Below are 11,055 nucleotides of genomic sequence, written 5' to 3'. Positions count from 1 at the left end.
ATCGGCTCTTCAAAGCCGATGCAAGAGTCGTCCCGGGGAGCCGACTACGGCTCGGACTTAAGTTTACACGTGTCTTTGTATGCAGGAAACTGTTCGGAGCACGTCTGCACCCTCCTGATCGGGTATAGGTCAGGTGGCACGTCCGGTTTTCATACATCCTCCGGGCGCGTGACGGAAATTGCGGGCCGTCGACGAGGGAGCAGTGCCTCTAGCGCCCTAGCAACCTCCCGGCTCTTTGTGTTGCCCGTCGTTGCTCACCGGTGGGTTTCGGTCGACAACAACATTTGCATGCGTGCTCCAACATACTCCTACACTGATTTGAAAAAAAAAACAGAGCACGCATATAATACAAAGTACGGAAAAATGCTCGTTCAATTAATTTGTTGTGTGTCACTCCTGCCAACTTGCTTACGACACTATTTTATTTAGATCCAAATCTCAAAAGTAAAAAAAGAACCCTTTAGATATTCTATTTGGAACATGTTTCCAGAGACACATTCGTACTCAGTAACTACAAAGTCTATTTATGTATAAAAAAAGGGCACCACTAGCGCTCGGAAGTCTAATTGGAATTTTTTTAATTATACAGTCTGTCGCAACATCGATAAATAACAGTTGCAACATCAGAAATTAACACTTTCATGTAAAAAATGTATATACAATAACTCTAATATCGATTTGAGTATAGAAAATTCTGACCGTACATCAACATCATGTTTGTTTCCACTAAAGTAACATAAAAAATAATAATTGCAACGTCAGTACTTGACTCTTGCAATATGGGCCAGAGTGTCCGATTTTCTCCACACGTCGGATGTCCTAATTCTAGCATAAATGAAAAAAAATAAAGTACTCCCTCCATACTCAAAATAATTGACATTTTGGACAAGGTTTGAGTCAAATCTTGAGAATATAAATCATAAAAAACTCTCAAGTTGTTGAGTTTGAAAATATAAAAATTATAGAATAGATTTGTCTTGATTTTTTTTTATAAAAGTATATATATATATATATCACTTTTTGATAAATATTTTTAGAGAAATAAGAAATCAAAATTGTGTTTTTGAGACCATATCGCTGTCCTAAACGTCAATTATTTTGAGTATGGAAGGAGTACAAGTATTGGTGGGTGGAGTACAAGGTATTGGTGGGTCCTAAAAACTAGCTGGGTGACTAGTTGTCTGGGTCACTCAAGAGTCGTTCCGGAAGATCATAGTGACTGGGTCAGACTCAGGACTCAGGAGTCGTTCCGGAAGATCATAGAGAATCATAGTGACATACTAGTAACCGTTTAAACGCTTCAGCCGCGGATTTTACTTAAACAGCAGGGTAGTAAGCAGTAAAAATTACAGGATGAAAATAGATTAGAATCCAATGAATTTCTTTTTGGAATCAAGAATCCAATGACTCCACTCCACAGCAGAGATCCCAACAGCTACGATGAGACTCATCCGGGACAGAGATGCTCCTAGGATGCGACTACGGTAGGTCGGTAGGATTAGGAACCCCGCCGCCCCTGTCTACCGCGCGTGGCAGCGGCACGTGACTACCCCTCCCCCTCGGCCAGCCAGGGCCGCGCAAGAAAAAGCAACGAACAACCGTCGTCCTCCGCGGGGCCCACCACGACGACCCCGCATTTACTGCGACACCCGGCCGCCCCTGCCCCTGCCCACCCGCCCCCTTTTCCGCCTCCCCTCTTCCATTGGCGCCTCGCCTCTCCTCCAGCCTACAGCGAGGAGCGAGCCAGCCAGCCAACCGCCCCGTCCGCCCGCCAACCCGCGCCGCTCCGCCACGCCGCGGCCGTACGCCCCCCCGTTGCGAGCCTATCCACGCATCCTCCGCCCGTCCCGCTCGCTCGCTGTCCCCTCGCGGTCGCGGGCACGGGCTCTCCTCCGCTCCGCTCCAGCGCCGAACGGGAGGAACAGGAACCCCACCACCACCCCATCCCCATCCCTCTCCCGCAAAAGGCCGCGACGCGACGCGACCGCGTACGGTACAGGGGGACGGGAGGGGAGAGGACTAGGGGGCAAGTGAGGAGTCGCCAGGAAGCAACCGCGAGGAAGGAGGCAGCAGCAGCAACGAGCACCGGCAGCACTGCAGCAGCACGGAGAGAGAGAAAAAAATTCCTGTTGGCTCCGTGAGCTTTGGGTGCTCGCGTGCCCGAGCTTCGCCTCCGATCGAGCCCGCCCGGCGAGGCAGGCGCCCGATCGCCGCGCTACGGGGGTGCGCCGGATGGAGCCGTACGCGGCTGCGAAGGAGGGAGGCGGGGGCGGCGACGCCAGCACCGGCTTGGAAGGTACGGTAGGCCCGCAATTGAGGTTTTCTGCGGGGCTCGGGGGGTTCCGCCGCTTGCAGCTTTTTTTTTTTTGGTCGCCCGCTCGCTAGGGTTTTGGATCTCCGATGTGGCCGCTCGCTGCAGCCCGGCGCGTGCTGATGGCGACGTCGCCGTGGACGCTTTCGCAGAGCCGATGCGGAGGCTGGGGCTCGGCGGGGACGGGGAGGCGGGGGACGCGAAGCTGCCGGAGCGGCCGGGCGAGGCGGACTGCGCCTACTACCTCCGCACCGGCGCCTGCGGCTACGGGGAGCGCTGCCGCTACAACCACCCCCGCGACCGCGATCGGGCCACCCCGGTGAGCGCCGCTTCGTCCCGTGCCGTTTCTCCCCTCCCCACCCTGTTCTGCTCTGTTTTGTTCTGTTTTTTCGGCTCGTGCTCCGCATGTGATGGTTATTTGAGTGTGGAGAGCTAAGCGCTTCTGCTATCCTGACAATGACCGACGAGTTGGATTACACCTCTGGTTGGTGGGTGACGAGCGTGTTGCTTAAAGTTGAAGTTTTTTTGGCGACTGATGATTACTGTAAGGGATGGAAGTGAAAGATCATGGAAGTTTGGTGTTTTGTTGCTGATCTGGGAATTTTGAGTTCCCAACTTTGGCTTCAAAACCATACTGCTTAGGCGCTTACTAGCTTTCACTTGTAGGCCTGGTCTGGTACCACAGTTCTACTTCTATTAGGATTGTATTGCCTGTCCTTTTCTTATGGCTGGAGTCTGTACCACATGACTGTGTTCACATCTGTCAAGGTTTGGTGGTAAGAGCTAGAACCTTCATGAACATGTGTTATGTGTAATATGGCTATGAATCTGTCACACCAAATTGAGTGGATTGGCTATGAATCTGTCACACCAAATTGAGTGGATTGGAATCGAATGTATGTACTATCATAGTTATTAGGACCGGACCGGAGATCGAACCGGCGAGACTATAGGATATTTTGAATGTATTTGGCTCGCTTTTGATTTAGACATGTATCTATTTGAATTTGGTGTGTTTTTCAGGTTAATGGAGTTGGAAGGACCGCAGGTGCGGTTGAGTACCCTGAGCGACCGGGGCAGCCACTGTGTGAGGTAATTAAACAGATTATAAAGCTTTTTATGATTGATAGTGTAGGTCAAACTATATGAAATTTTTTTACTGTTATGTGTGGGAACTCCGGTTACAAATTCTCTTGCTTCCTCAGTACTATGCAAAGAATGGGACCTGTAAATTTGGTTCCAATTGCAAGTTTGATCATCCCAGGGAAGGTGGTTTTGCACCTGTGGCATTAAACAGCAGTGGGTTCCCTCTTCGTCAGGTGGGAGTTCTTATTCAATCCAAGTTTGTGTTTAATTAAGGATCTTGTCTGTTCATTTTATGAAATTTTCCATGGTTAATGCAGGGTGAAAAGGAATGTTCCTATTACATGAAAACTGGGCATTGCAAGTTTGGAGGTACATGTAAATTCCATCACCCAGAACTTCGTATTCTCTCAGAGACACCTACCATCTATCCACCAGTGCAACCATCACCTGTTTCCTCCCCGCATCCATATCCACATCTTGCCAATTGGCAAATGGGGAGGCCTCCTGTTGTGCCAGGGTCATTTTTACCAGGCTCGTATCCACCAATGATGCTTCCACCTACACTTATGCCAATGCAGGGATGGAACCCTTATATCGTAAGTTTCTATTGTTGTCATTTTATTCTTTATTTCTTTATAGAAGGCACTCTGGTATATAAATCAGGAGGAATATTTTGGTTGCAATCTGGCTTGTCCAGTATAGACTCTATAATTAGAAAAAAAATTCATAACATCCCTTATTATTGATGTAACATTTATTGCCTATCACAGTTAAATAAAGGCAATGACCTAGAAATGAAGAGTTTAGAAGACCACAAACTAATTGGACGCTTTCCTTCATGTTTTGAAAATGCAATCACTGCTATGAAAATAAACGCTCCTACGGTCTTTAATGAACTTTTTAACTATATTTTGTTTCTAGTCACCTATGAACCAAGTTGCACCAGCTGGGGGTCAGCAAACTGTTCAAACAGGGCCACCTTATGGTTTGTCACACCAGGGGCCTACCTCTGCAGTCACTTATGGTAGTCATTATGCGCAATTGTATTCCTCGGCTGGGACTTCAAGCACCAACATACAAGAATATGCCTTACCAGAGCGGCCTGGGCAGCCTGAATGTGAGCATTACATGAAGACAGGAGCCTGTAAATTTGGAGCAGCCTGCAAATACCATCATCCTCAATACTTCAGTGGTCCGAAATCTAACTGTGCGCTGAGCCCTCTGGGTCTTCCACTTCGGCCTGTGAGTAGATCTCATGCATCCACCTATTATCATTCGGGAAACATATATGTTGTCTCCATGAAGTGTAGTCCGTATTGTTTTTCACCCTTGATTACCAGTTTGCATTTATTGCCAACAATTTGATTGATAAGTGTCATTTAATTGCACTCTAGGTGATATTTTTTGTCCAATTTCACATGCGTTTTGTTCTCATTGAGGCTTGGTGATCACTCAAACGCATTCATCTTCTAGCATATTTCGAAACTCCAAAATTTTGTGCCATAAAGCTAAAATTGTTGTATTTAGGTGAGATTCTGTTGAAACCTGCTGAATTTTTAATATGTCAATTTTGAAACTGATGAGCTATTGCACACCTTTAACGGTTGTCTATTCGACTCCTTAGTTTCTTAACTTAAGTCCGTCAGTGTGATTTGTTCATTGCTCATTGGAGCAGTGGTCCCTTAGTAGTTAACCGGGCCATCTCATATCCAATCCATGAATCATATATGGACATATAGTTAACTATAAAATGACTCTCAGCTGTGCACATTATAATGTTTTATGCATCAAATTTACTGGGAATTCTGAAGTGGAACATACATGGAAACACAAACAAAAGTTATTAGAAATGAGATGTTGGTTATGTCTGAACTGTATTTTCAGTTTCTGATGTATCCAACTATTTATCTTAAAATGTGTGTAGCATGCTGCTTTTGAGTCATCAATTAAATGCAGAGCAACACTGAAAGAATGTGACTAACGACCAATGGTTTACTTAGGAGATATCTGATATTATGTGAACTTATTTGTTGGTTCTGCTGCTGCCCCATAGTTTGGAATTTCGTCCTTGAATATAAATCATGCTTCAGCACAGATTTTACTTTTTCCCTGCATCCACACGGGAATGCAAAACTAAGATATGATCAACTATATGCTTTTGAACCATTTTTGGTTTGCAAAATTCTGTACTTTCTCATTTCTCACTCGTGTAGCTTAGGTGCATTTACTTCTTATAGCTCTGGACATAATATAAACATATCACTAAAGTAAAATATATAATTTGTGCATCATCTCACTCCATTCTGTTGATATTTCTGTGGGGTAATCTTGTTTACAAGTTACCACACCTTCTTATACTTCAAAAAGGCCATGTACTTAGTTACAAAGATTTTGATTATTGTCTGAGGTAATTGATGGTTACCCTGCTTGTTTGTACATTGAAAAGTTCAAGAATCCTGTGGCCCTGTAACATCATGTTGGGAGGCTAGATAGTGAAAGGCTAACTGTATAATTTGACTGATGCAAGAGCTTGGTTTATACAGTGTAATTTACATTCTAGCATCTTTGATCTACTCTTTTGTTGAGATGAATTAGTTTTGGGTTTTTCTATCCTTATGAGTTATGATAGAACTTCGACAAATTCTTTTCCATCATGAAATCACAAAGAGGCTGGGTATGGGAAAATTAGTGAAGATCTGATCGATGATTAATGTTTATTTTGTTGTGGCGTCTGCCGTAAATTCAGTTTCTTTTATTTGTGACTCAAACCTTGCGACAGTTATGAATGTAATCTTGCCCCCATCCTTGTTTTCCTTGCACTTGGCATATATTTTATCTGGGTTTTCCATGCAGAGTCTTGCATGACATTGAATTTTCTATAATGAGGCATGATAGCAGTGTTTAGAACATTAATGGGCATCACCTGTTGCCTTTTATTTCAGTTCTTGGTTGCACATGTTCACCTGAAGCTTCTCTCGATTTGCAGGGTTCTCAGCCTTGTACTTACTATGCACAGCATGGCTTTTGCAAGTTTGGGCCGACATGCAAGTTTGATCACCCGATGGGCACTCTAAACTATAGTCCTTCAGTGTCATCACTTACTGATGTGCCAGTCACTCCATATACTCTCAGTTTCCCTGTTACTCCTATGGCTCCATATCTGTCATCTTCTGATCTGCGGCCACAGTACACTCTAACCAAGGAGCACTCTGCTAATCCACCTGCAGTGCCTGGAACTACTTATGGACCTGTTGGGACAATATCAAAGGTTTATGCCCCACACACACTTATCCGACCCCTGAATGCTGCAGCTGCTGGCATGCAAGCGTCCTAAGGAGACAGCATGGAGAGCTCCAGTCCCCTTTATGTCTTGAAGATGTATCTTTCAACAAGCTTCTCTGCACTTTCCGCCATAGGTGAAATGAGGTCTCGGATTCTTTTTGCTCCAATTCGACTCCCCATCGATTGTGAATAAAGGCTGCAGCTGACATAGGAATAAATGCAAAGATAGGAATTGGCAAGCTCATTCCCTTGCCATTTTTCTGTCCGTCTCTGAAACGAGAGAAGGGAGAGACTTCTGATTGTAGTTCAGAGCTCCGTTATTATCTCGTACATAATTAACCGAGCAGGCCAGTAACTGTTGGAGGGGACTTATAATCTGGAAGCTAATGGGTTCCGCAGCCCTTTCCCAAATCTTCTTTTGTTTATCCCATCATCTATATATATATGCATATCCCCCAGAACAGTAACTATGACTTCTGCAATATGTATATGCGAACTGGGAACACTGGAGACATAACGAGACACTCAGAACCATTAACAGAGTCATCTGAAACCATTCGCTGGTCATTTATCGCCAGATATTTTGCTCTGTTGTAACTGTCACTAGCGCCAATTGCATGCTTCCATTCCTTTTTTTGTTAGAATTGGTTGGTGCAATATCTGGCTGTTGGGTTGCTGCCTTGCTGGTTATTCCAAAACATTTTCCTCTGCTGGTTGTTAAGGTGAAATTTGAGGATGATACAAATCCACAATAGCCTGAATAACACCCGAAGCTCCCCTGGCCCATTCTGAATCTTTAAACTCTTGGGGAAAAAAACCCTTCAAAGTTCGCTTATCTGCCTGCCGAACTGTTCAGTCAAGATGAGTTCCATTCAACTATGTGAAACTGCTTAGAGGTAGGAAAGGAAAGGACCAGCAATCAGCAAGGCGCCAACGGCGCACACCAGGAAAAATGAGAACAGTGTATGGTGTGTGCATGCGGCCGGCGTCCGGCCGGAGTTCACCATCGACGGGACAGCGGCCTCCAAGAGGACAAGAGGGCACGACGAGAGGCTCGTCGCTTCGGTCCTCTCCGGCGACGGGGCGGCTGAAGCTCCCTGCTGTCTACGGTGAGCTGCAGGAACTGCCCGCTGCTTTGAGATCAACGCGGACGGGCGCCTGTGCATCCGAGGTGATGGTGCCTCACGAGGGACATTGACGTACGTTAGCGTAGAATCTTTCTTCACTGTGCATTTGTGATGGATTTATCAGGTGACTAATGACAGGAAATGGAAATCTGAAGCATATAGAATATTGTCTCGATCGAATAAAAGTCTCACGCACATTATTTCACACTTTTTTATTTTGTTTGCACGACTCAGAATCCATATCCATGCAAACGCTAAGGTCTCTTTTGGATCCAACTGCTAATGCCCAAAAGTGCTAAAATTTAGCTTCAGCCTATCCAAACAGGGGTGCTAATGGGGTGCGCTAAACTTTAATCAAGACTCGGTCTAAAAAAAAACTTTAACCAAGACTCGAAAACTTTAGCAAAGTTATGAGTGCTAGTAAGTGCTAAAGTTCGCCAGAAGCTTCCTACTAAGTTCGCAAGAAGCTTCCTACTAACACAGCACAAGATTGTGGATTAAGCGCATGTGATAGATTGACGCGCACCAAAGTCTTTCTTGTGTGCATGCAGGGCAGCATGGCCTTCGACGCGTTGGATGTGATCGACGATCCCCATATATTCGATCGCCAGCAATTTCCACGAGAACGATCAGTTGATTGATTGTCCATCCTAGACTGAATACTATTAGCACGAATCCGGTTCTTACTAGGACTAGCAATAGGCTTTCATATGGACCGGAGAACCAGGGCACTCTGGACGCAGTGGTACTGTGCAGTGTACAGCTTCCGGGAGACACTTCGTCCAATTCACACCTCCAGTCACAAAAAATAGCGGTATACAACTGTAAAGTCCGTCCGCCTATATCTCCAGAAATAATGTGTGCCGCACTGTTTCGATAAATATTTTCCAAAATTATAATCCTGTCAAGTTTTTCATATGTATACTGCAAAATAATTTAGTGGATGCATTTGATGTATATTACGATACTATTTGTTACTGCTAGTTTTTACAGTTTAGGAGTTTTCTATAAAATTTTGGAATATTTCTTATCAGTGATGGCTACTACATACGTTCTGCCAATTTACATTATATTACACCACCAGTGCGGGGGATATTATTCGAGCCAATGATCTGATTATTATGACAGGATAAGGTTAGTTCCCATCAGTACCCTGTATCTAAAATTGCTTAAGATCCCAACCGGCCTGCTTCCAGCCACGACGTAATAAACTATACAAACAATCCGTGAGACTCTTTTAACCTACTCCCTCTGTCCCTTTTTATTTGTCGTTTTCGGTGCCCGTGTCACAAATTTGACTCGATTGGTAGAAAATACGTGCAATATTTGTATATCCAAATAAATTTATTAGAAAAACTAGATTAAAAGATCTATCGATATCAATTATGTGACATAAATATTAATATTTTTTACATAAAATTAATCAAAGTCATTTATTGGGAAGCGAGAATAATAGATATTTAGGGATGGAGGGAGTAGACCTTGAACCCTATTGATCAGGAGCTACATGCGAACTGATCTAATGCCTGAAGGCTGCAGAGACATCGACCTTGGAAGCTACTAATATAAGAAAATCAAACGATCTACCAAGAAAATCAAATAAATAGGTAGCGCGCGAGGGCTGGACCAACGCCAAGCAACATAGCAGTTATCTGCTGCCGGTCTCCTCGATCGGAGACAGAATAAACGACCCAACAGCTCCTTTAATTTTCCTGCTAATCTTCGTGCTAATCCAAAGCGTGGGCATGGCTGGCCAATCTGGAAACAAACCCTAGCTACCAAGCTACCCAGCACATGAATACCGATCGAATCGAGATCGTCAAAAACGCGGTGTGAAACTCCGACTAATCCCTGCCGGTTTGAACAAAATTTAGCATCTCGCAGCTTGCATTGACTGGAGAGCAGTATAGCAGTAGTACGTAACTTGTGGAAACCATGCATCCTAGTCGGATCAGCCTAAGTACACCACTGTTAGGTAAATAAAGCAATATTTTATTTGTCTAAATATTCCAAAGTTGAAAACGAGAGGAAGAACTACACACATGAATGAAATTAAAGATGAATACATCGACGACGATGACGACGACGACGACTAGTAGTCAGCTCGATCGCCCACGCCCGAGACGCCGTGTGTGTTGAGGAATATATTATTGTAGGCGATGGATGGATTAGCCTCATCATCAGCACGTGTTCAACTCGTCAAAAATGGTTAGGCACTAGCTCGATCATATCATATCGCCTTTTCAGATCGATCAGCTAGCTAGCCGGCCGGCCGGTTGCTGTCTGAAGATTTTGGGGAACACTGAACAGTCTGCACGCGTACGTGAGAACATGTGTGCGTGTGTGTGTGGCCACAGCCTAGTATGATCGTTCGTTCCGGAATACGATTCCCCAATCCCCATCTAGAATTTGTTGGCTGCAAGTAACTGACGACCGCATGCATCGACCCATGCTGCTGGCCAGCTCAGTGACGGAAAGTGCAAGCGTGCGCTCCATTCGTTCACAACATGCAAGTTGGGCAGTGATGTACTTAATCTACGTGCCTAGCTGCCTAATCATATAGTACTAGAGTATAGCCTGATGGTTCTTTCCTTGCTTTTATACGGACCACACGACCTGATCAAGGATAAACTAGCTAGATAGTGTGGCAGCTGGTTGCTTGCAAGTTTATTTTCAGTTGGGGATGATCGATCGAGAACCCCCCACAAACATGGAGAGAGGTTTATTTGTTTAGCCCGGCAAGCGTGGCTGGCATGGCGACTTGTTTTCTTGTGCACATACCTAGCTACGTACGCGAGGCGTCACAGATTATTTATACATATACAAATGGGGAAAAGACGCATGCAGTGATGCCATCAAGCAGCAGGGATCGGAATATATTAAAAAAAAGAATATATTGAAACCAAATCGATCAGTAACAATGCAAGGTGGCGCCATGGCATTGCATGTTGGCGTGACGACGGTCGATCGATCGATTAGGATTAGTTACATGAAGAAGATGATGATAAAAAAAAATATGATACCGACAGATAAAGAAAACAGTAGCTGCATGCATGAGGCATGGAGCTAGCCATGGACAAAACGTACACACACTATTGATGATCTCGTCAGAGTTTTTATATATATGACAGGTAGGGCGCTACTCGATCCTTAATTTTGCTAGCTAGACAGTACGGCCGGAGGAGCTTTATTATTGTTGTGTGTCAAAGTAAAGTAAAGCTGGAAAGATTATCTAACCGTGTTCTGTCC

The 11,055-nt window shown here is 44.7% G+C and overlaps 1 protein-coding gene across 2 annotated transcripts; it reads left to right on the top strand.

Annotated features, from left to right (window-relative positions):
* Positions 1 to 1,731: 1,731 nt before the first annotated feature.
* LOC120706392 (zinc finger CCCH domain-containing protein 5-like) lies at positions 1,732 to 7,268 on the top strand. Of its 2 annotated transcripts, XM_039991028.1 has the most exons (8): positions 1,732 to 2,173; positions 2,204 to 2,296; positions 2,464 to 2,630; positions 3,335 to 3,403; positions 3,517 to 3,630; positions 3,715 to 3,993; positions 4,319 to 4,639; positions 6,384 to 7,235. In XM_039991028.1, exons 2-8 carry the CDS (start codon positions 2,233 to 2,235, stop codon positions 6,729 to 6,731), a joined length of 1,362 nt encoding a protein of 453 aa, XP_039846962.1. In that variant the 5' UTR covers positions 1,732 to 2,173; positions 2,204 to 2,232; the 3' UTR covers positions 6,732 to 7,235. The 2 variants fall into 2 exon arrangements, with proteins under 2 accessions (XP_039846962.1, XP_039846961.1); XM_039991027.1 differs by having other exon boundaries at positions 1,733 to 2,296; positions 6,384 to 7,268.
* Positions 7,269 to 11,055: the final 3,787 nt, after the last annotated feature.

Source organism: Panicum virgatum, chromosome 5K (genome assembly GCF_016808335.1).
Source record: "Panicum virgatum strain AP13 chromosome 5K, P.virgatum_v5, whole genome shotgun sequence".
NCBI classification, from domain to species: Eukaryota; Viridiplantae; Streptophyta; class Magnoliopsida; order Poales; family Poaceae; genus Panicum; species Panicum virgatum.
Note: the sequence above shows the minus strand (reverse complement) of the source record. Positions and strands in the feature narration are given on the sequence as shown.